This window comes from Podarcis melisellensis (assembly GCF_964234715.1).
Source record: "Podarcis melisellensis genome assembly, chromosome: 2".
NCBI lineage: Eukaryota > Metazoa > Chordata > Lepidosauria > Squamata > Lacertidae > Podarcis > Podarcis melisellensis.
Genome location: NC_138529.1, coordinates 68652294 through 68678137, shown reverse-complemented (window position 1 = coordinate 68678137; position 25844 = coordinate 68652294). Strand labels below are relative to the sequence as shown.

At 42.4% G+C, this 25844-nt stretch overlaps 1 protein-coding gene and 1 pseudogene across 4 annotated transcripts in view; both read left to right on the top strand.

The window, feature by feature from the left end:
- The first annotated feature begins 32 nt into the window (after positions 1-32).
- Positions 33-8040, top strand: LOC309363863 (epidermal differentiation-specific protein pseudogene; annotated as a pseudogene). Its single transcript, XR_014173445.1, has 3 exons — positions 33-153; positions 3235-3390; positions 5836-8040. The product of XR_014173445.1 is annotated as an epidermal differentiation-specific protein pseudogene (transcript).
- Positions 8041-11840: 3800 nt separating this feature from the next.
- The window catches only part of RNF123 (ring finger protein 123), an 87258-nt gene continuing 73254 nt past the window's right edge, over positions 11841-25844 (top strand). Inside the window, exons 1-7 of one of the 3 annotated variants that reach the window (XM_081900243.1) lie at positions 11841-11981; positions 16715-16832; positions 19270-19354; positions 21062-21141; positions 22134-22231; positions 24748-24802; positions 25175-25260. In XM_081900243.1, the coding sequence (XP_081756369.1) occupies positions 16751-16832; positions 19270-19354; positions 21062-21141; positions 22134-22231; positions 24748-24802; positions 25175-25260 (486 nt within the window). In that variant the 5' untranslated portion in view covers positions 11841-11981; positions 16715-16750. Of the gene's footprint in view, positions 11982-12244; positions 12388-12468; positions 12656-16714; positions 16833-19269; positions 19355-21061; positions 21142-22133; positions 22232-24747; positions 24803-25174; positions 25261-25844 lie in introns of those variants that run through there. The other 2 variants (XM_081900244.1, XM_081900245.1) reach the window with 2 other exon arrangements.

Genomic DNA, 25844 nt, shown 5'->3' with positions numbered 1-25844 from the left:
ATTACTAATACGTTGACTGATTTTCTCAGCAGTTGTATCAGTACTTTCAAATAAAAGAAGCACCATATTGTTTATTAAGGAAATGTGGACCTTTGAGAGTGTAAACAGAATTTGAAATATTATTAGCATCAGAACAAGATAAGTGTTTAATTGGTAAGGCCTATATTATAATTATTAAATTGGATAAGAAGACTGGAACATTTATAAAAAAGGGCTAAAATATTTGACAAGAATTAACAGAGAAGGAATGGAAATGGGTGTTGGTTAGAATACTAAGACAGATTAGAACTACAGATTTCAAGGAAAATGCCCATGAAGTCCAATATCAGTGCAGGTATATTCTCAAATAAATGCTGGAGCTGTGATGTGAACTAAGCAGATAGCTTACATGTTTGTTTGGAGTTGCCCAGTAATTCACATTTATTGGCATGCTGTTAGAAATATTAGAAATGCCTGGTTATTTATTGTTAAGTTACTCGAAAATATTATTATTTGAAAGGTACAGTGCATGACGTTGATTTGCAAAATGTTTTAAATTGACTAGCTGTGGCATTGCAAAAGGTAGCCTGGAAAAAGTACAATGCCATCAGTAACAGACTGGGATGAAACTATCTGGAATATAGTAAAAATTGTTTTCTTATGTGAACAGCCTTAGGAAGTCCAATAGAAAAAGCTGCAAATCTACAACCCCACTAGGTGGCACTCATGATGTTTCTCCAAAATGGGTTTGATGCTGTGGGAAATTTCAGGTGACCCATTGTCTAGACCAGGGGTCTGCAACCCGCGGCTCCGGAGCCGCATGTGGCTCTTTTACACCTTTGCCGCGGCTCCGGGGCGGATACTAGCGAGGGGAGGAGGCGCATTGTGCGCCCCGACACTCCCCACTGTGGCGGGCGCTGTACTGGCTGTGACGTCGCATGGGGGCGGTGCGTGCGTTAGTCACGCAGCGTCCCGACGTCACCTTCCCGCCTGCTGTCAGATCGGAGGGCAGCGGCGCACATGTTTGCGGCTCCCAGGTTTTTTTTCTTCGGAAATGGGTCCAAGTGGCTCTTTTTGTCTTAAAGGTTGCAGACCCCTGACCTAGGTTGAGGTAGGATTATAATACTTAAGATTTTTTTTAGAGTTTTAACCCCCTTTTTTGAATTTTGGTTTATAATTTTTGTATTTCCTTCTGAGGAAACTGAATAGTTCAGTGAAACAAGGTTTGTAGCCGGCATCCCGTTAAGGCTTTGTACAATTCTAGGTTTTTCTAATTTTTTCCTTAAACTTTTTGATTTTTATTATTTAGTTTATTTCTATAAGATAATATTTCTAGTCAATTACTTCTCGTTTCAGGGATTTTCACAGTATTTCATTTGTTTTGTGTAATGTCCCCAAAAAGATAGCAGCACAGCACAGAATAAACAGGGTGTGGACACATTTGCAGCGTCCCGACGTCACCTTCCCGCCTGCTGTCAGATCAGAGGGCAGCGGCGCGCATGTTTGCGGCTCCCAGGTTTTTTTTCTTCGGAAATGGGTCCAAGTGGCTCTTTTTGTCTTAAAGGTTGCAGACCCCTGGTCTAGACCCTGAATGAATTCCACAAACAGGATTTCAGGAATGGGAGTAACCAGAGGTTTAGCTCAATGAACCCCTCTCCCCCCCCCCCAATATTGTGGCCTTCTCTTCAAGTAATCAAGCAGAAAGTTTGTGGGGAGGGGAGCCAGTGATGTGTTTAGAGTAGGGGTAGGCAACCTAAGGCCCGGGGGCTGAATACGGCTCAATAGCCTTCTCAATCCAGCCCACGGACGGTCCGGGAGTCAGCGTGTTTTTACATGAGTAGAATGTGTCCTTTTATTTAAAATGCATCTCTGGGTTATTTGTGGGGCATAGGAATTCGTTCATTTCCCCCCAAAAAATATAGTCCAGCCAACCACATGGTCTGAGGGACAGTGGACCAGCCCACAGCTGAAAAAGGTTGCTGACCCCTGGTTTAGAGTGCTGGACTAGAGCTGGGAAGAACCAGATTCAAATCCCCTCTCAGTCATGAACTAGACTAGGTGCCCTTGAGGTAGTCACTATCTCTCAGCCTAATCTATCTCACACAGTTGGTGTGAGGATAAAATTGGGGTGGTCAAGAACCATGTATGTTCATTGGAAGAATAACGGGACATGAATGCAGAAAAATAAATAAATAAATAAACAGCCTGTGTGAGAGAGAAATGCCCACAATTTATAGAACCCACATGGGTTGGAAGCAGAAGCACAATCGGTCCAGGAAAGGATTGTCCTCACGTGTTGACAAAACGTTTTTGGCTGGCAGAATTGTGCAGCTAGCTTCATTGCTTCTGGCATGTTGTATACCAAGTATGTAACCAGCTACTGTCATTTTCCTCATTTTCTTTTTCCTGCCTTTATTGTGGACGGCAAATTGTTGCCCTCCAGATGTTTTTCGACTCCAGCAAGTCCATGCTTGCTGGGGCTACTGGGAGTTGCAGTCAAAAACATTTAGTGGACACCAGTTTGGCAAAGGCTGAGCTGCAGTGTGTACCTAGAAATTCCCACTTCGTCAGAGGGCAGTGGGAAGGAAGCAACAGCAGAGTGATGATTTAACCCAGGGATCAGCAACCTTTTTTCAGCCGTGGGCCCGTCCACCGTCCCTCAGACCATGTGGTGGGCTGGACTATATTGCGGGGTGGGGGGTGGGGAATGAATGAATTCCTATGTCTCACAAATAACCCAGAGATGCATGTTAAATAAAAGCACACATTCTACTCGTGTAAAAACACACTGATTCCCGGACCGTCCATGGGCTGGATTTAGAAGGCGATTGGGCCGCATCTGCCCCCCCCCCCCCGGGCTCAGGTTGCCTCCTGACTTAACCCTCAGCTAACTCTGTCCATCAAAAGAGCCGAGTATGGTAAGCTCAATACTGTTCTTTTTCTTCCCCAGTTATCCTCAACTGTAAGCGAAATTAGAAGGATGGAATCTTTCTTTCTTTCTTTCTTTCTTTCTTTCTTTCTTTCTTTCTTTCGCTCACTGATGAGGAACAGAGCAAAAAATCTGCCTGTGAGCAGCACTTAAAAATGTATCGGCCTCTGTCTGAAAGCAAATGGAGCTGCACACATGTTGGTTTTCATACAGATTGGCGAGAAAACTGAATTCATAAATCGGTCAAATTCTGGCTCCAGGATTTGTCTCTTGACAGCTTGTGGGTTGGGCTGTGCTGAAATTCTTCCTTTACTTGCATTCTTCAGACTGGCTGCAATGTTTATAGGCAGAGGCAATCCTTACAACATCCTAATTGGTTCCATGTTTATTACATGCCCGCCTTATATAAGCCTAGCAGGAGGACTCCTGAGAGCTCCAGGCTGCTGAGAAAGGCTGGCTGCTCGTGCAGATCGCCTAACAAGGTGGGTACAAGTATCTCTCGCACAGGCTTGTAGCTTGCCGCCAAGAAAGTGTGGGATGGGGAGTTTATCTCTATGTGCACATAAATGTTTTACTTTTATTAATTAAGGCTATACCAGTGCTGTTAATGATGATGATAATAATTTTACTGTTACCTGCACAAGTCCTGGGGCAGCTGTAGGCCAAGTTGCAGTTGGAGTTGCCAGAGCACAGCATCCTCCTGCTGCCTTTCCCTCTATTTTTCATCTTTCTGTCTACCTATCCTCTGGTTACTTTCTCTGTTCGCTTCCTTTTCTCTTCCTCAGCTTCCCTCAGCTCCATTCTCTTGTTCCCTTCATTTCCATTTTATCTTTTCAATACTCTTTCCTCCCTCTCTAGCCTCTTTCCCTCTTCCCACCCTTCTCCACATCTCTCACTTTCCCCACTTCTTCTCAGGATATATGCTCTTATATGAATGCATATCTAGGTTGTTTGAAATGCAGAAACATGAGACTTGACTCATGAATTTCTCTTGGTTTGCAGAAATGTCAGAAGGTTTGGCTGCCTGTAGCACAGAACAGAGCAGAGACAGATTGTAATGGGCAAAAATATGACCTGACCCAGTAGCTAAAAACTGAGGTAGAGAGATGTAATGTTGCAATTTCCCACCCATTGGGATAAATAGCTTTCCTATTTCGTAAACCACTTTGAGGGTTTTTTGTTTTTTTACAACCAAGCTGTTTTCATAAATTTTATGAAACGAATTATTAAATACAGTAAATGCATCTGTCTCAGCAACTCTTTAGGAAACCCCTTCGTATAGGTAGGAGCGTAACAGGCTGATCATAAATGAAGACCTTCAAAAGAATATTAAAACTAAATGTGTTTTGATTCCTATGGGAAAGAGAGAACTGGGCCCCACTGCAGCATACACAGAAGCTGCATTTCTCCACTGATTCTTTAAGCAGTCCTTTAACCTGGCAACAGGACATCTTTGTGGGGTGGGACGCTGTCTCTTTCCCTTCCGAGAATGCAAAAGAAAGTTTTTTCTTCTCTCTTCCCCATAACGGGGCAGAAGAGCAGGACACTGTCTGTGTACGAGAGAGAATATGCGGTGTTCCTGCATGTGTGTATGAGTGCATGTTTTTGACTGCCTGTGTGTGTGTGTGTGTGTGTGTGTGTGTGTATGTGTGTGTAAGAATGTCTGCATGCTCTGTGCCTGCATACATAAACATTGTTCCCCACTTTTTAGTATAAACTAATCCCAAAGCTGGGTACAATACTAATAAAACATGATCCAATTGTAATTCTAAAAACTATAAAGCAGGCATGAGCAAATGCACAGGCCAAATAATACCTATTAGTGGCTTAAATGTCATTCTCCCCACCCCAGCGTTTCATGACATATTTTTATGGTGGTGTACACACCAGAGAGGGGGCAGCGATTTTGTCATCCAGTGCATATTATCTGATTTGTCCCCATATCTGCAAAACCCCTTCAAAGTATTCAGTTAAGCTGTCATCTGCGCATGTGCTGTCATCTGCGCTTGTATATCCGATGTCTCCATTGTGTACCTCAGATTAACTGCAGCTTACATTTTAAAACCAAATAGGAGCTACTCTGAGGGAAAACACACCAAACAGCAGTATTTCTCAAGTAGTTACAAGATGTACCGTATATGGATTGTGGCTGTCATGCGTACAGTACTCTGCTTCAAACACCAATGGTGGCTGTGCAGTAGAGCTGGAGTAAATGGTAATGCGTACACAGCCACAGATTCAATCTGGGGCAGTGAATAGGCCTTCAGTTGGCACCAAAAGCTTATAAGAGCATAGTAACCACAGGAACATCAGAAGTTGCCTTACATTGAGTCAAGACTCATTGGTCAATCTAGCTCAGTATTGTCTGCAGCAGGAGTAGAGAACCTTTTCTGGCCAGAGGGGGTTGGACCTTAATCTCCCCACACCTGGCAGGTCCAATTTGACAAGTAGTTGATGCTTGAAGTCTTGTACTTTGAAAGCCCTTTGCAAGCAGCCCCATGCTGTTCCTTAAACTTCTGAACATTGGAGGTTTAAAAAGCAGCTGTTGTTTACAAAGGGCTTTCAAACAGCCCCCTGCTCTTTGAACATCTGGTTTTTGCAAGCAGCCCCATGTTCCTGCATCTCTCTGTACTTACCTGCCCATCTGAATGTCTGTGAGGGAGGTGTGTGCAGGTGAGCCACACTCATTTTGAGCACACCTACCACCGGCATGGGGCGGATAGCTGACAATGTGTGACTCAGGTTAGAAAAGGTTAGCCGCCCCTTTTTTAGAGCCTTGTAGGCCATGTTGTGAGGGTGCCCTGAAAAGTGTGTAAAAAATACTGTCAATAAATAAATAATAACATCCCCCTATTCATCTGTCAAATGTGTACATGCTGCTACATGTGCTTCTAAGGGTGTGTTTCTCTGTTTTTCCTCTCATGCAGACTGAATTCCTGTTGAGGAAAACTTCTCCATCTTCGACCTGCTAAAGATCCAGAAAAGTTGCCCATTTCCCCCTCTCCAAACAGCTAAAGATGAATAAAATTATTGTTTATGAAGAGGAAGACTTTGAGGGTTTCAGGAAAGAATTCACTTGCAGTGTTCCTGACCTACGTAGTGTAGACTTTGGGGACTGCATTTCCTCCCTTAAGGTGATTGGACAACCTTGGCTGGTCTTCCGTGATCCCAACTACAAAGGTGTGGGTTTTGCATATGAAGAAGGTGAACATAAGCACATCCAGTTAAGTAATAACATTTCTTCTATCCAACTAGTCACTGAGGACTTGGAAGATCCTCAGATCACACTTTATGAGCACCCTAACTATGAAGGGATAAGCAAAGTGATAAAAGAGGAAACCAACCTAAGTTATGGGTATTTCAATGACAAGGCGTCTTCCCATATTGTCCAGAAAGGTGCCTGGCTCCTCTATGAACATCCAAGGAGAGGTGGTTGGTACTATATAGCTCGAGAAGGAACGAAGCTTGAGAACTATGGCCCTTTGTATCATTTCCATGATAAGTGTTCCCACGTGTATCCCCTTAAAAGTGGCCGGCCTGTTATCACTAGCAGGATCTTATGGGACCGCATCAACTTGGAGAGTGAGAGGGATGTGATGATTGATGAGATAAATTGTATCAACACCACAGAAACAGAGCAGACATTCACCACCACCAGCAGTCGAACCTATGAAATATTCACAAACCACAGCTTCAAATTAGCAGTCCCTAACCTTCAAATAAATGAGAGTTTCAATTTAAGCATAGATCCAAGAACCAACCTGACAGTAGAAAAAGGAAAGATTGACTCTGTTACTACTGTAAACAAAGTCGAGGTGACCATGCCAGCCAAGGTCCCCAAAAAATCAGAATTGAACATCCAGGTGATCATGAAGGTAGTCACGGCCTCTGTTCCTGTGGAGCTGATCATCACCAATAATGGTAAATCAAGGACTGAAAATGGGCAGTATCATAGTGTGTCAGGACGCAACATCACCACCAAATACAGCATGAAATCAGAGAAAAATTAAGCAGAGGACCAGTAATCACCAAAAGCAAAATGACCATACCAGCCAGCAACCCACTTTCATTTTGAACTGAACAGCTGTAGATTCAAGAAGAGCATTTCTCCCTTCCTGTGAGGAAGACCATTACCTAGAAATGGGGAGATGGGGCTGAACAATGGGGAGTATTGCAATGTGTTGAAACTTTAACAGCAGCACTGAATATATCAGAATATATGGGGACATTATTCTCACTGTCTCATTTCTCTGTTCATTCCCTCTGCCCTGCCACACCTGCCTTACCCACTTGCATGTAGAGAAAATAATTAGGATTTTATTGTCTACAGTATGCTTCCCAGCTTCCCAGCACTTTTATGGAAGTTTTAACTTCCAACCCACTCTTCTAATTTTGCAGATATTTGTATCTGAGTGGGGAAATTGTGTTTGTGTGTGTGAGTTCATTGTGATTGGTTGAACGTAACCTGTCCTAGGGAAAAAAAATTACCTTTTTAAAAAAAAATAGAGAACTGCATTTCGTCTTCCATGGAAAGATAAGTACTTGGCATCTGGAACAAGGAAAAATTATTATTATTATTATTTTGCATGTTCCTTGATCTGCTATTACTGCAGACATTAAAGACACTATACCAGATGAAATTCCTGAAAGCAGCAAGACTCCAATGCTGGTTTCGAGGGACTGATGAAGAGGAACTGAAGGGCAAATTGATAACAGGAGGACTGTGTAATTCATATAAAAATATATAGCAAAGAAATCTGGAATCCAGTTAGTACAATGAACTAGAAAATAGTCTCACTTCACTGACAAAAGACATCCGACAGAGAGAATCCAACAGAAAGTAGCTGTTAGGACACAGGTTTGTAATAAATAGCTTGCATGCTCAATTAAGCCTCCACAGCAACTCTGTATGGTCTACAGTTCTATTTATGCTTCTTAAGTCATATCTGATTTTTAAAATGATTTCTAGGGTGAATGGTTGCAGATATGCACCTCCTCAACTGCTATAGTTCAGCAGTCTGGAGAACATGCTTCTGCCAATTTTGTTTCATTGTGTTTTTGCATCATGTATTAGACTCCAGCTGCTGTTTGGATGCTTTTCTGCTTATTAAACCAGACTGATGAATATCTCAGTACAACTATATGTATATGATTATACTCTTCAGAAATGGCTCACAGAATGCTAGCAAGAAGGGGGTGACAGGGATGCATGATGAAGAACGGGGGGGGGGGGTTTTGACATGTGGTCCTCCAGGTGTTTCTGAATACCAACGCCCATCAGCCCCAGCCAGGTTTGGCAGTGATCAGGAATGGTGAGAGTTGTAGTCCAGCAATGTTTAGATGGCTACATCTTTCACATTCCCTCATCAAGAGGTTATGAGATAATTAGATGACTCACAGTGCAGTCCTATACTCAGAAGTAACTCTCACTGTGTTTAATGAGGCTTCCTGCCATTTAATTATGTATAGCATTACAGCCTCACACTTCTAATTCAAACTAGTCCACTTTGGTCATTCCAGTATTCAGACAGACAATAACTTTTATATTCTACCCAAGTTTCTTAAAGCTAGATTCTGCTTGCCAATATAGACCATGTATTATAATGATCTTTTAGAACCTCCCTTCAAAATACAATTTGTTTCTGTAACATCATTTAAATCAAATGAATCTTATTAGTAAATGAGATAGTATGCCTGATATTTGCATGAATGCAATGTTAGATGCAAGAGCAGAGTATAGTATCTAAGATATTACAGCTTTGTTTTTTATGTAGTACAGAGCATAATAGAAAAATGAGAAAGCAGAGTTCAGTTCATTTCACCCTGTCCTTGGCTGAGATAAATTTAACTGCAGTTTTCTTACTGTATAACAGTGTATTATTTCAGCAAAATAAGGATTGGCGATGGATCTCCTGTGGCCCCTGAGGTTGTAAATTAGACATGGACAATTTTTTTAAATATGTAGTTACTGGTAGTTAGCCGTGTTGGTCTGCCGTAGTTGAAACAAAATAATAAAAAATCCTTCCAGTAGCACCTTAGAGCCCAACTAAGTTTGTTAATGGTATGAGCTTTCATGTGCATGCACGGTATCTGAAGAAGTGTGCATGCACACGAAAGCTCATACCAGTAACAAACAGTTGGTCTCTAAGGTGCTACTGGAAGGAATTTTTTTATTTAAATATGTAGGTTAGTCTCTACAAACATCACATTCTCTAATAATTGTAGTATATGATTAGGACCTCATACGTCATTATTACACACACACACACACACACTGCTTATTTGTCAAAACATTCAGTTGACATAGAGCATAAAATATACAGTTTTAATGTATCAATAAAAGTTGCCCTAAAAAAAACCCATGTAGCAAACAATGTATGATGTTCTACACAAACATAATCCACTCATACACGTGTATAGGCCAGGGGCCATCGAAAATTGAGTGAGTGAGTAAGGGTGGTTGTGACAACAAATATAGAAGGCCAAAGCGTTGCTAAGAGAGTGCTGCAGGCCTCAAAATGGTGGAGAAAGACCAAGATGGAGATCACACACTCTTCAGTGGCAGAGAGCTCTGGACAGGATTGCAGGACAGGTGGCATCCACAAGCAAGAAACATTAAAGTGAATTGCAGTTCAGAAATAAAGTTTCCTTTATTTACTAATTATATATGTATGTGGCCAGTGAAATAGAACAACTTGGTGTGGGTGTTTCTACACACAAATCAACTTCCAACTTCTTAGGAAAAATTAGACAAACTAATAGGAAGAGATTTGGAAAGGTGCCAAGAGGCAGCTCACAGGCCATGATCCTTTTTTATATTATTCCTGTTGAGATTATATCTCATTCCGCAATTAGATGTTTCCATACAGTACAGTACAGAGTACAACAGCAACCTGGTGGGGGAGTCTAATAAAATCAGAAGGAAAGCCAAAGGGGCATACATTTTTAAAGCTCCAGAGCCAAAAGCTGAAGTCACTCTGTTAAGAACTCGGAAGGCATCTTCTGCTGAAGCCCATTAGTCTATTTGATACCATTCTGCACAGTAATGCATGGATTTATCCTTCTGCAATTCCCTCCAGACATTGCTGGACAGCTCCCATCCTCCTTGATCATTGCTAACACAAGCTGAGACAAGGCTGTAGTCCAACAACATCTGGAGGGCATTGGGTATCGTAGAACTTAGGTGACTATCCTCTAAATTGAATGAGCCATTATTGGCTTTGCAGATGTATTTCTCAAGCAGCTGAATTCTAACCACATTTAACCAGAACTAATGCCACAGGTTTCAAGACTTACTTTACATACATGGTAGCTAGCTGGTGGCATCCGCAAGTGGTAATTCTGCACAGGGTGTGTGTGTGTGGGAATGTCACTAGAGCTCTGAACCCTCCCTAAAGGGATCACCAACACCAGGGACTGACAGGCTAGTGAACATAGGAAGCTGCCTCATACAGAGTCAGACCACTGATCTATCTAACTTGGTATATAAATACAGTGGTACCTCAGGTTAAGAACTTAATTTGTTCTGGAGGTCTGTTCATAACCTGAAACTGTTCTTAAGCTGAAGCACCACTTTAGCTAATGGGGCCTCCTGCTGCCGCTGCACGATTTCTGTTCTTATCCTGAAGCAAAGTTCTTAACCTGAGGTAATTTCTGGGTTAGCGGAGTCTGTAACCTGAAGCATATGTAACCCGAGGTACCACTGTAAACAGAAATCCATTACCAGCTGAAATTAGACAGTTGCCTAGCATCTTGATATTTAGATGCTACTGATGTCTTTTCCTGAAGTGTAACACAATCATTTTATGGGATATTAAATGTACAATTGTATAAATTGTTTATTTTTATTATAGTCTTATTATATCTTATTGTATGCTGCTTTGATAGCTTCTGTGATAAGGTTAATAAAGCTGTAAAATAAAATTTAAATTTAAAAAATCCACAGTGATGGACAGCATCTCTCCAGGATTTGGTCTCTTCTAGTTTACATAGAGATCCTGGGGACTGAATTTCAGACTTTCTGTATGCAAAACATATGCTATACCACTGAGGTGAGGTCCTCCTCCTAACAAATTAATTGAAAACTGCCTTTTTAGTGAAGCAGATTTGAAGGCACATGATGCAACCATCAACATGTTTGGGTCTGACTAATGCCTGGATGCTGGGAATCCATAGTACTTTCTTCCACAATGAAGAAAGCTGGGATATAAAATGTACTTAAAGGTGCTTCCAGATCGATGTTTATTGTAGGATTGGTGCTTGCCTATCCCCATGCCCCCATCATTTCATCTGATTTTTGGAGGGGAAATGGTACAAATTAATCTCAGGGTCGTGGGTCCGAGCCCCACGTCCGGTAAATTATTCCAGCATTGCGGGGGTTGGACTAGATCCGGCATAGGCAAACTCAGCCCTCCAGATGTTTTGGGACTACAACTCCCATCATCCCTGATCACTGCTCCTGTTAGCTAGGAATGATGGGAGTTGTAGTCCCAAAACATCTGGAGGGCCGAGTTTGCCTATGCCTGATCGAGATGATCCTTGTGCCCCCCCACACTCCAACTCTACAATTCTAAGCGAGAATTGTCGTCCACATCTTGCTTGCGATTTGTGAACGAGCTGTTTACAGTATGGTGACCCTCTGTGGAAGCACCCTACGGAAGAAGGGCGGAATATAAAACGTACTTGTCATGTAAAACCCAAGGGCGGGAGGGGACCGGTCATTAACAGGAAACCCCAGTTGGAGTCTGGTGGAGCTGAATATCAGAAACTCTGCGGGGCAGCGAGGGAGAGCGCGGGAGGCAGAGACAAGCAGGGGCACACGAGAGGATGCACGTCTGAATTTGAACAAGAGTCAGTCCCACAGTCCCAGGGAGCGGAGAGAGCAGCCTGCCGCCGCCTGTGCTGCCGCCGGCTCTCGGGGGCGGCGCCGGCACAGGCGGCGCGAGATCCGCCCCAATTCTCCTGCTGCGGTTGAACCCTCCGCTTTGTGTGTCCCTGCCGACGCTCCGTAGCAGGGCGGATGTTGTGAGGAGCCGCTGCCGGGGCTGGGCGAGCCAGGCGTGGGGTGGCGGCGGTGAGTCAAAGCGGCGGAAAGAGAGGCAGGCAGGAGCGGAGGGGTCTCGCCGGGGGTCGGGGAGCCCCTGGCCGGGGTGGGCGCGAGGGCCCAAGGGGGGCGCCTGCGAGAGGCCTGGCTCGGCGGCCGCGACTAGGCCCGGGTCAGCCGCTTGGGCAGAGTGCCGCGGCGCCGAACTGCCCGCTCCTCTCCGACCCGAGAAGAGCTCCAGGCTGCCTCGTCGGCTCCGCCCGGGGCTGAGGGAAGGCGCTCCTCGCAGCCTCCAGCCACGCGGGGAAGCTCTCGGCCGTCAGCCCCGCAGAGTGGCCGCCGCCGCCGCCGCCGCGCCGGTCCTTGGCCGGGTCTCGCTGCCCTTGGCGTGGGTTCGTCGGGAGGCCTTTTCCAGGCAGGGAGCGGCTGCCGCCAGGTGCCTCCAGCCGCCGCGCGCGCATCTTCCGTGCCCCTTCTCTCCCGCCTTTGCGCGCCTCCCTGCCGTCCCCGGCACCGTCCCTCTGCGCAGCGCTGACACCACCTCGGAGGAGCCCTGGCGGCTGTGGGGAAGCAGTTTGATTTCAAGTTTCCGCCAAAGGAATGCGGAGGGAGGGAGGGAGCCAATCTCCCCTCGGATGTGTCGTGGGGAACCTCAGTTACGCGGAGGAGGTTGTCAGTGGGAGCTTCAGCGAACCGCCTCAAACGTAAACCCCACTGAGTTCTAGCCTGTAATCCTATGCACACATTGCTTAACCTGGGAGTCTTTCTGAGCAGACAGCGCAGTCTGTGGTCACCATAGCGCCAGACTACATACACTTACACAGAAATAAATCACATTGATTTAAATGAGGTATACTCACAGGTGAGTGTTATGGGACTGCAGCCTGATCGTGCTAGGCTCAGGGTTTGCATCTTTGCTGCCTTATCCTATGCTAGGTTTACTCTGAAGTAAGCACTCTTTAGTTCACTGGACTTTTCTCACAAGTAAGTGAGCATGGGATCAGATCATTAAATACTTTTCTTAATAAACCTTTGAATATGCAACAGTAGAAGCTGCTGCAGCGGTGCCAGACAGTGATCCACATGTTGCAGTGCATGGTGGTTTAAAAATTACCTCCACCAGTGGAAAATTAGAAGTAATAATTACCATGCAGTGTAGAAATAGCTCCAAGGCTTTCACAACTCTTGAAGACCAGAGTTATTGCAGCATTGTATTCTGTGGAGAAACTAGCACTGTTTCAGATTCTTGTGCTAAACTCTAAATGTAATATGGAGTGGATTCGCATATGGATTTTCAGCTACATTTGTTGCTTAGAAGCAAAGCTGACATCTGCATAGTTTCCTTTGCCCCATTTACGGTGTAGTCCTTTTGCAAATAAATGGTTGTCATATTGTCACATGGTTAATCTGATAGTCAAAATATTCCAGCAATCAAGATAATTGTAGGATTAAAATTAATATAAAGTAATAACATCTGTTTACAGTGGTACCTCGGGTTAAGTACTTAATTCGTTCCGGAGGTCCATTCTTAACCTGAAACTGTTCTTAACCTGAAGCACCACTTTAGCTAATGGGGCCTTCCGCTGCCACTGCACCGCTGGAGCACGATTTCTGTTCTCATCCTGAAGCAAAGTTCTTAACCCGAGGTAATATTTCTGGATTAGCGGAGTCTGTAACCTGAAGCGTATGTAACCTGAAGCATATGTAACCCGAGGTACCACTGTATTCAGATTGTACCCTTCAAATGACAGTTTTATATAACTCATGAAGGGCTGAGGCTGCAGTCCTATGCATGCTTCTTTGGGAGTAAGACCACCTGAACTTAGTGAACATAAGAAAAGGTCAGACTAAAGGCCTATCTGGCCCTGCATCTTGTTTTCCTCAGCAGCCAACCAGATGCTCAGAAAAGTCAACAAACAGAACATGAGAGTAACAGCTCCTTTTTGCTGTTGTTCACTGAACAACTGGTATTCAGAAGCATGCTGCTTCTTGATCTTGGAGGTAACATGGCCACTGATGGCCTTATCCTCCATAGATTTGTGTGCTTCCCTTTCATGGCCATTTAAATTGGTGGTAGTCGCCACATCTTGTGGCAGTAAATTCCATGTGCTGAGTGAATAAGTGCTTCCTTTTGTCTGTCCTAAATCACCCACTGTTCACCTTCATCAGATGACCCCAGGTTATGGTGTTGTGAAAGATGGGGGAAACTTAACTCTACCTCCTTTCTCTACAGCTTGCATAATTTTATATACCTCTGTCATGCTTCCTCTTGATTGCAATATTTCCTTGTAGGGGAGTTGCTCCAACTCACTGATTTCTTTGGTTGCCTTTTTCTGTACCTTTTCCAGCTCCACCATATGCTTTTAAAGATATGGTGAGCAGAACTGAGATTTGCTTCTGAATAAGCCTGGGTAGGATTGTGCTGGGAAGGTCCTTGGCAACTAGGACCATCTCTGCTTTCATAGATGTAGTGTTCATAAAGATGTCTACCATTTTCTGTTATTTCTAGTGGAAGAAATATCTGTGTATACTTTCAGTGTCAGGTCTCTAAGATCAAGATTATTGCAAAACCCTGTAATGTAGCCTTGAAAATAATCACTTATTTGGTTGCCTAAGGTTATCTTCCAGTGACCAGGTAGATGAGATACACGGAAGTTGGTTTGTTTTGACTTTGAGGCAACAAACAAAAACAGATGCATGGGAAGGTCGTCTAGTATTGTTTGCCATTTTATTTGTGAAGTTCTTGTATTGTTTAAAAAACTCATTCATAATGCAGGTGCACTTACAGCCTTTGGATTTTTAGAGATAATTCCTCACTAAATTAAACAAATTCTAATAAAATTTGTCCACTATAAAACTAAACTGCTTCACAGTGTAAATGAAAACAATTATGCCAGTCTTACTATATACTCTCCATGCTTGCCATCTAGCCTGTCAGCTGTATTTACTGCTGTTGCCAAGGTTACTTTTTGTGTTGAAGTGTGAAAGGTAATCCTGAATTGTAAGTTGATGTTTTCATATTATTCGGAAGGAAGAACATGTTCCTGCTAATGTGGATGTAGAACAGATAGACATGGTGTTTGGGGATTCAGGATATAGACTTGCTGCATATTATGGGACTGACAGTGACCGGATGTTGTATATAGTCTTTGTTTATGGATAAAACAGTGTCTAGTGATATATAAAATAAGTGAAGTTCCTTAATATTTGCTTCAGTTTATAGTAGATGAAATGAACCTGAAAAAAAGATTGAAAACTGCAGGCTGAAAAAAAGCTGACCACATATGATACACTAAGGCAGTTCTTCATGGGAATAGAAAATATACATGGAAAGGATAGGTTATAAGCCACTTAGAAGGCATTTTGGCATATAAGCAACATATCAGTTAATACAGCAGCATCATGGATGGAGGGCCTGTGGCCTTCCAAATGTTGTTAAGTTCCAACTCCTACCACTCCTACCCTGCATGGCCGATGGTCAGGGATAATGAGAATTGTAGTTTAAAGCATCTGGAGGGCAACAGGTTATCTTTTGGATGCATGTTTGATTAACAGAAAACCTTTAGGAATTCTACTGTACTTCATGTTCTTACACAGTCTTTGTGTAACGTCATTATACATTGTGTTTCTGTTTTAAGGCAAACAAATATGAGTCTTGTTCTGACTATCATGCTCTGTTTATATAGATAGAAAGCCTACAGCTGCTGCTGCAACCATTACTTTGAACTCTAGAGAGTAATGAAACAATTATTGATAAACACAAGTCTCCCGTAAAACAGAACACTAGTCATATAACTCTCCTGAGAGTTGTTTGGCTATATAGGCATTAACTTTTTTTGTATTGCTATACATGTGGATTGTTACATTAAAAACGGGGATGTGTTTGCCAATAGATATTTATTGCTGTTCAGATGGCTTCCCCACTCCCTTTCTTTGTTTTTTAACTATATCAGGGGTGGGGAAATTTTTCTGTCCAGTAGACCAAGAACCGCCAGCAGACAGACATCCATGCAAAGACTTCAACTTTGAGGACAACAGTTAACATCCTTGAAGTGTGCTTCAATGCGCTTTCCGTAGAAACGGCATGGATACACACTTCAAAGTACTGATGAGTGCTAAGAGACATTGGTTTTGAAGTGCATTTCCAGGTGGTTTATGTTGAAACCTCTTTGAAATGTGCTTCAGTGTAAAAGCCACACCTTTACCTGCCTCCCAAGTTGTGTGGTATGGTGGAAATGGTCCAGGAGGCTGTATTAGAACCCCTGCTAGGCCTAATTAGACCCACCCGGAGGATCCCTATCCCAGGATTATGCTTTGTGCATTCCCTCATTTTAAAACCATAACTTAGATACATTAAACTATTCATGCTCTTTATGTATGTCAGTCTTCAGTGAACATTTTTGGCTCTTGTTTTGCTAGTTTTCTGTTATGACTAGGAAAAATGCAGATCTTCTTTTCTAGCTTTTCTTAAATGAAATCATTTTAAGTTTATGAGCCAAAATTTTCTGCATATTAACCTAGATGCGCTCCAGTATTCATGCTGCAGGCAGTGAAACGCCTTGGAGTTTTTGTACTTGTTTTCTTAACAAATTTATAGTATATTATTAGAGGCAGTGAGTTTTATGCCAGAGTATGTACACATTTAGAAGCAGGGCAAATACAAAAAAATGTGTATTTTGCTACTTCCAGTTTTGTGAAGAGTTGCATCCTTTTTTGTTGCAAGTGTTTTCATTTCTAATTGGTCAATTTCCCCCCTATTTCAGCTTTGAGATTAGTGGCCATTCAAGCTGACCTGAATTATGACATCAAGAGCTCCTGGAACAACATTTTCTCGGAAGAACTATAGATTAAGCACAGAGCCTGAGAAGTCCAAGGTTGCAGGTAGGAATACTGTTGTGGATGACTGGGGGAAGAGGAGGCTGTTTTTACAAATCTTGTCAGCAAGTACAGTGGTGCCTCGCAAGACGAAATTAATCCGTTCTGTGAGGCTCTTCGTTTAGAGGTTTTTTCGTCTTGCGAAGCAAGCCCATTGACAGCTTAGCGGATTAGCGCTATTAGCGGTTTAGCGGCTTTTAGCAATCAGCTGATAAGCGGCTTAGCGGCTTAGGAAAAGGGGGGGAGGGGAAAAAACCCGCAGGAACTCGCAAGACATTTTCGTCTTGCGAAGCAACCCCATAAGGAAATTCGTTTTGCGGAGCACCTCCAAAACGGAAAACCCTTTCGTCTAGCAGGTTTTCTGTCTTGCGAGGCGTTCGTCTTGCGGGGCACCACTGTAATTAGGAGAGAGATTCACTGTTTTCAGCACCATAACTGTGCAAACAAAGTAGCCACCTATTCAAGTTTGCCACTTCATTGGCAGATACTTTTTTGGGGTCTTAGCTCAGTTGTGCAAGCTAATGGCAAAGCTAAATCTGCTTAAAGGAATTAACATGTATTTGGTGTTTTACCTTTCATAGCACTCCAGACTTGTCCCTGGCACAATGCTATTAAATATCTGATGCATTGTTTAAGGCCAAGTGTTGGCCTAGTTGAAATGGGTTTGCTTGTCATCTGATGTAAAACAGTGTTGCCCTATGAGAGGCAGGGGAAAGCATGGATGGAATTTCAAACTGGGATAAAGGGTGTTTTATCTGTCTTATTTTATCTGTTAGTTTTTAATTCACACAGATGGAGAAGATGGTTTTGGTTAAGTCAGGAATGGGGAACCTGAAACCATGCTCTCCTACCCCCCAACTGTCATCATATGCAATGTCAGGTTTGGAATAGGTAAAGATGTGGCTGCAAAGGAACCATCCGGAGCCTGTCAGTTGTGCCTTGGCAAATGAGGGTTGCTGATTGATGCTGACAGCCTGTTGCCCATTTGCAGGTGCAATTTGGATTCAAAGCTCACCTGTAAATGGACATTTCCTTTGCAGACAGAAATTAGGTCTGAAGTGCTGGGATGCAATGAAGAAATCACAACACTTGGATGAATGTGGTCCTCTGACTCAAAGTAATTGCAGAATTCACCTGGTGGGAAAAGGTTTAACTTAATGCAAATCTACCCTCACTTGCAGTTAACAGGTGGTCCGGTTTGAAAAGATTGTTATCATAGAGAAATGATCAGCATAATCATTTGTGAATGCATTTTATCATAGACCAAGGTTCCTACTGATATAGGCTCTTGAATAGAACAGCTACTTGTTACGGGTAATTTTAAAAGGGACTGTTATGAATCCCATGCTCACATGTGTAATGCTAAGTTGTAGCTGTTAAAGAAAGTGCTAAGGAAACTTAGAGCATAACAAAATCCTTCTGTGCAGCTCTTTTGGTTTATTGTTTATTTGGCTTGTCCTTCATTGTCTGTAGGCTGGTCTCTGCACATTTGCATTATGACTGTGCAAAGAGAAGCAGAGGGACAAGGAGAGATAACAAGGACAGGCCAAATTGATCTGTCATTTCAAGCAACATGCTGTAGCTCCTCCTGCCAAGTAACTCAAGAGAATGTGCAAACATTCAAATAGCAGCATGGCAACAATGAGGGGCAAGAGACACATTAACACACTATTTGAATCCTTCAGGAGTAAATTTAGTAACTTTGCTATGAAAAAACCTGGAAGTAGAGTCTCAGCTAGAAACAACACTCTTTATAAGAGGCATGCTGTATCCTCTATTTGCTGTATATACTAAGACATATGGAAAAACATTTAGGTAGGTAGCCGTGTTGGTCTGACGCAGTCAAAATATATATAAAAATAAAAAAATGTCCAGTAGCATCTTAGAGACCAACTAAGTTTGTTCTTGGTATAAGCTTTCATGTGCAAGAAGTGTGCATGCACACGAAAGCTTATACCAAGAACAAACTTAGTTGGTCTCTAAGGAAAAACATTTGATAGAGATAAAGCCTTAGCGGCATTGGCTGAAATTCTGTGTACACTTGGGAGTAAGTCTCACTGAATTCACTGGGGTCATCTTTCAAGTAAACATTTTAAGTGATTTATGAGATGATCTTATCAAAACTGATTTATTAATCTCCATATTTTTGCTGATTAAGTACTATGATATAGTATTAGCTATATAGGCAACAGCATAGGCTGAAGTCATATGATTTAGCTGCCTTACGGAAGCTAGCTCTGAGTGTGTCTGGATGGGTGGCCTCCTGGGAACCTCATGCAGACTGCTTTGAGTTCTATGGAAGAAAGACAGGCTGTAAATGAAATAAATAAATGAAACAGGGCTGCCTAAGTTCATCTTGCCTCACTTGTAGAAGTAAAATTGGTATATTGGAGGTAATACCTGGTTGTTCCTTGCTGACTTGGCTTTTTACTCATTCTCATAGGGATAGTGAACAGCAAACTCCTGAATGATTATCTGCATCGCATCTTTCCCATTGCTGATGGAACTCAGCCTACTGCTGCATATAGGTACTGGACTTCTGATTCACTGAAGAGCAAGCAAAGTTGTATTGTGGTGTTACTTTAATGGTACTGCTAGGAACACAGCTGAATGCTGACCCTAGATGAGACAAAAGTTTCATTTTACTGCTGAAGTGTTTATGTGGTATAAAGCTGATGGGCCTTTCAGACAGTAGAACTTGCATGCCTTAGTTTTGAAGGTATGTATGAGAGGCCAGGGGTGTGGCAATTACTGATCTAAATGATAATTTCTGTAAATCTGGCTAAATGGCACTTACAAATGGCAAATAATGATGAAAGCTGAATGTCTTTAGACATCTGTACACTATTTAAGAGATATTTAATGCTGTAGTTGTAACTTCACTTACCTGGGAGAAAGTCTTATTGAATTCAATTTGACTTGCTTCTGAGTAGACATGGTTAGGATTACACTGTTAGATTATTAAACACTTAAAAATGACTGACACATGTCCACTATTAATTTAAATGAATGTGTCTCAATATGTTATGTTTATATTATGAAAACTAGTTTCAAGTACTTCTCATGTGAAATGATGATGTTAGCTTTCTTTGATTATTTTTTCATTTCTTTTGTGTGATTGTGATTTTAAAAATTTCTTTACACTTGTTCCTTGCCAGTTATGTATAATCCTCCTGAATCAAATAAGAAATCACAAAAGAAGGCCTTTAGCAAAGTCCTCTAATTGCATTTTCTTGTACACATTGGAATCCTCGTATTGAGACCTCTCATGTGAATGTTGCTCTGGAAGAACGCCTGTTGTATGTTTGTATTTAAAGATCTGCTGGGGTCAAATTCCGCCCACTATATACTTAGCTTCTGAACTCACAACTGAGTTGTCAGTGCTACTAAAAATAACCTTCATCCCTTTTTCCTTCTGATGAGTAGCAGTTACCAGGAGGAGGAGGAGGAGGAATAGAGTTGTTTCTTGTTGCTTTGCCACAGCTTTCCCAGTGTACTGTTGGAATGCTCCAATTCATCATTCTACCTTTTTTGGGGGGTGGGGGGTGTCAAAACTTTCAGCATTAAGTTCCTTTGGTTTATTCTTTAAAAGCTGAAAAAGGAGCTTAGATTAATTCATAGCTCCTGTTAGATTTATGGGTTCTGCTTCATAAGCCTCAACGCATGGTGATCCACCAACCTAATGCAAACCACCAGCCACGTGTGGCAGCCAACAGCAGCTCTCTTTTTTCTGTCTGCCTGGAACTGTAAAAACATAGCAGTGTTAAGAAGCTGAAAGGACACAGGCCCTGGCTGGTGGGTTTTATTCATCTTAGTCACAAATTGTGCATGTCTGCTTCACTACAGCAGTCCAATAGGAAGCCATAAAGAATCTTGGCAGTTGGGATTTGAATACTCTATAGCGTTGTGTTCAAAATTCACACTAGAAGGAAAGAGTTGCAAAATAATTAATTTGTTCATGTTGGTGAACACCAGAGTGTGTCTCTGAGAATCCATGACGTCATTTTCTCTATAGAAGCTATTTTTATTTGTCTAATATTTTAGTTTCTGGTCCTTTCAAGTAGTTGTGTCCCTGGGCTATTTTATCTATTAAACATACCATGTAGCTTTATTAAATAAATAGTTTATGGAGGATCGTGCTGAAGTAGTGAAGAAACTCTGGTTAACAATTCATGTGAGTCTCTCCATGGGGAATTATATAAAAACTGTTGAAGGATACTTCACTTTATTCCTAGAAAGCACCTCTCCTTTCAAAACCTACAAGAACACGTAGAACGATTGCTGGCAGAAGATGCTGTCTCAGAAGATGGTCAAGGTAAATAGATACAATGTCTGCCATAAGTGTCAGCTCCAAGGGGCTGAGCGACTTTGTGCCCCCATTGTTTGTTTTTTGAGGGGGCCGGGCCCCCAATGTTCAGCAGGAGGAGGGTGAACATAGGGCCAGGTGCAGTGCAGCTTCAGTGGCCTGTGGTGGCTCCTTCTCCTCCTGCCGTATGGGGAAGGGACGGGAGAAGCAGCCTATACTGGAGCCAAGCATGGCATAGTTCAGTGGTCATTGGTTGCTGCTGCTGCTACCGCCACTAGCTGGGAGCGGCTTCCCCCATTTTTACCTTGCATGGCAGAGGGAAGGGGAGGACAGAGGCTGTGCTGCCACCATATTTGGCTCCATTCCCTGGCTCCTTGTGACCTTGCATGTGTGATGTCATGACATTGCACCGGGGCTGATGCCTCTGGTGTCTGCTCATTTTGCAATTGCCTTAAGAGAAAGCAGAATAGCATATTATGGGGACTTTCCACCTAAACCTAGTTCCCTTCTTGGTGGTCTTTTTTTCTTAAAAAATGTATTTTTATTAAGTTTTATCAGATAAACATAATACCTATTTTGGGAAAAGAAATGGCCAACTACACAGAAGGTTTGCAGTATATCAGCCTGTTTGATGTTCAGAGCAGTATTCATTGAAACAGTTTGATTCATCCAAGCACAGTTCTCCACAGAGTCCCGATAACACATATTCAGTATTTTTTTCTATTTAATGTGTGTCATTGTCAAAAGACACATGTCACCTACCCTCCACACATGGGATTCTATGGAGAACTGTGCTTGGATGTATGAAATGTCTCTATCTTTGGGGAACTTCCTCTGTGTTCATGAGAAGAAAAATAGCCATATAATATCCTAATTGATGCTTGTGCTTCTTTCTTTTGCCATAAAACTGAACACAGAGTTGCCTCATCTCAATTACTCTACCTCTTATGTTGTTGCTTCACAAATATTTCTCATTGTCATTCCTTCAACTTTCATTTCAGATCAGGGGGTAGAGGGCAGGCTTGGCCCTTCAACTGTGGTGTTGGATCACACCAGTGGTTTTGAAGGGCTCCTGTTGGTGGATGATGACCTACTTGGGGTGAGTGTGAGGTAAACGCTGTGAATGGGCTAACTTGTCACTGGGGACTCTAGGTCGCTCTTTAAAGTCTGTGCTGGTGTTTTCTCACTTCATTTTTTGGTCTCTGTATGTTCTCACTCTCCTTTTGCTTTTGGGCTTAGGTAACACTGGTTCCCTGCTAATATTGGCCAATAAGCTGAGTGTGCATTTCCTATCTCCTGCCACTCCTCTTTCTGGAGCGAATCCCCTTCCTCACCATTAAGCAGCTTGTCAGCAGTTATGTCAACTGTAATGAAGGTTAACTAAGGTTACCATTTAACTATAATCTGAGACTGCAGTTTGAGATTCTAATTTAAGGCAAACATTAATTGCTAATGTTGCTGACAAACCATTTAACTGAGGTTAATGGGAAAATTTTGTCTAGGGAGTGAAGGTGATATGTGGAGAGATTGCATGTTTAAGAAAATATTTCCTATTTATTAATTGTGGTCAACATAGAGCCACTATCACGCCGTCATTGGTTTGAGGTTAATAGAAAATGTGTTTTATGCTAGAGTTGCTGTTAGGGTCTCTCCCTTTTGATAACACTTGTCAGGTCTTCATTATAACCTTTCCCTTTGGTTGCTGTTGTAGCATGGTTCTTCTTAAGTTTTGAGTTCAGATGGTTCCTTGGTTCTTGGGAGAGCTGCTGGTGGTTCCCAGATTCAGGAATTAGGTACACAACTTTTTGGGGTGGAGTTGCATTCTCCCTTATGGATCAAATATGTAGTCTAGGGGTACTCCTTGATATCCAGGTGGCCACAGTGGTGTGGAGTGCCTTATTTCTGCTCCATCTAGTTCTCTAGCTGCTCTGTGTAGGACACAGTTCTATGAGCACAGTTGTAATGCAGAATGGGGCTGTGGACGTTTTGAAGAGCTATACTGCCTGTGATCATATAGCACCAAATTTGAAGCATTTGCACTGGCTATCTATGTGTCACTGAGCCCAATTCCAGATGTTGACTGATATATAAAGCCCTGAACAGCTAGGAACTCAGCTATCTGAAACAGCACCTGTCCCTGTACTGTTCTGCCTGTAAGTTGAGATGTGCTGGAGACACATTGTTAGTTGTGTGCTATCACCAACTGAACTCTAGTTGCCCAGGACTCAGAATAGGATCTTCTCCCTGGTGGCATCCTGGTGGAGGAACTTTCTCTCCTCTGGAATCAGGTAGGCATCAAATCAGGTTTTTGATGTTGGGTAAATATGTTTCTCTTTTGTCAATCCTATAAGGAACAGCACAAATCTATATGTTTCACACTGCTGTCAGATAAAGTGACTTGTATACTGAATTTAAAATGAGGCATGATACATGTTTTGGGATAGTTTTATATAACTTGATCTGTTAGAAGCAGCCCTTATAGCATGCGGTGAAAGTTGGGATGTACATGTTCTAAACAAATAAATAAAATGTTCTGATAAGCCCACCTATGCTTTTAAGTCTGAAATTTCTTACTTCTCTGTAGTTTGCTTTGCACAACTCACTCTTTTATTATGCCTCTATGTATCTTGCTGCCCACCTGTTAACACTCTCAGCTTAAGTGTTCTGTTTTAAACACTGCCTACATATTCTTTGTTGTCCTCTATTGGTCTTTAAAGGTTTGTTTCTGATAATTGCTGTCTTCCTTCTCCCCCCTCTGCTTCAACCCCCACTAGAGAATTACTTTCTACTTGTCTATGTTCTACTGTTGATATGTTTGTGTACTGGGTTAGTGGAGGTTTGCTTTGAATGTTTTTCTTGTCAGCATGTCTCACTGGGTTCCAGTTCTCAGCTGAGACAGGAAGGACAGAACCAGCTTTGCCCTGAACTTACCAGTGGCTGTTGTTATGCTCTACCTAGCTACCAATACTATGGCTGAGTGCCTATGGCTGCCTAATAATATAGGAAGTGCCTTTAGTGCTGTTGGCACTGCTGTCAGTTTTTATAGTCATTATGTACTGAAACAGTGTGTTGTCCCATCTGTGATCACTCCTTGATCATTCCTTTTGGCACTCTCTTTCTTGGTCTTGCTGCTTCTGACAAATCTTTGGACACACTCTCCTGCAGCCCATCTGGTTCCTGCAGTTGGCCTGCCCCAGGCTTTTATTCCATGCTGATTCCCTCCACAACTTGACCAAGCAGCTCATTGGGCCAGTAATGGGGTCAGCACAGGTTGTGACTTCTTCAAAGCCAGTTTTCTGTTTTTGGCACTGGGTGTTTCGTCTAGGAGAAATGGAATCAGGAAGCCATTATGTGGGCATGCTTGTTGTTAGATCTGTGTTTGGTGTAATTGCAGACCTGATTTTTGTGTGCGCCCAATCCTGGTGTAAAATGAGAGCAACCTATTGTGGAAGTTCTATGATTTGATTAATTGAAAGTGACCTAATACTTTCTTTAACTGATTTACTTACCCCGCCGCCAACACACACACATTTGCGAGATGTAATGAAACCCTTGATAATGGAAAACACACAATCATGGTGTGTGACTGTCTTCCTCCTTTGTTTCCCAATTCAGGTAATTGGACATAGTAACTTTGGCTCTATCAGGGCTACTACCTGTGTGTATAAAGGTAAGGACTAGAAAAAATATGCACTAACCCATGGTACTGGTCCAAGTGGCATAATGTGTGCTGCTAGTGAACAGCAACTTGAGATGAGAATTTATTAACAATGAGATTTAAACAAATTCCTGACTTTAATTTTGGGGCTGCATTTGTTTCAGGTTTTTGCAGAAAATGTCAGACACTGGACATGCCACCCAGACAGCTTTTTGTTGTAGGGTAGTGTGATGCTAAACAAATCAATCAGGGGTTTTGGAAAAATGAATTCATCCTTTTGAACTCTTCTGGCTGCCAAACCTTTGGACTATTCTAGTTTTATATGTTAATAGCATTTAACAGAGAATTTTCATTTGACACATTTGCTGCTATATTTTCTTTTAGGAAAATGGATCTATGAGGTGCTGATTTCATCCCAAGGCCTTATGCAAATTGGTTGGTGCACTCTCAATTGCCGATTCAATCAAGAGGTAATGCAAGAGCATATTTATTTATTTATTTATTTTCTTACCTATTGTATTTACATTTAGACATCACTCTTTACCTGAAGTTCCAAGGCTGGAAATCCCAGAAATTACCTGTGGCCCCTTGTTAGACTACTATTCCCATCATCCCATGTTAGCTAGGTCTGATGGGAACTGAAATCTTGACAATATCTATAGAATCTGGTTCTTTGGAATAGGGAACCTGTAATTCCTTTTCATAACTCGTGTTCTACTTAAGTTGGCTATAGTAGTGGACCTAATTACTAGTGTATATACTTACCAGAAATGGGCATGGATGCTTGGTATATTACAAGGTGTGACTGGAAAGTAGGGTGAATCACTCCTGTATGCGATAATAGGAACTGCCGGATTCACAGAGACACGTGGGAGACGTTGGTCCATATCTCAGCTAACATATGCGCACATGTCTCGGCATTTGTTGACAGGCCTACGTTGATGCGGTAGCGTTTAGTAGCAGTGCAATGTGATTGAAAATGGAGCAGAGAGTCAATATGAAATTCTGTTTCAAATTGGGTAAATTGGCATCAGAAACCCACAAAATGCCCACA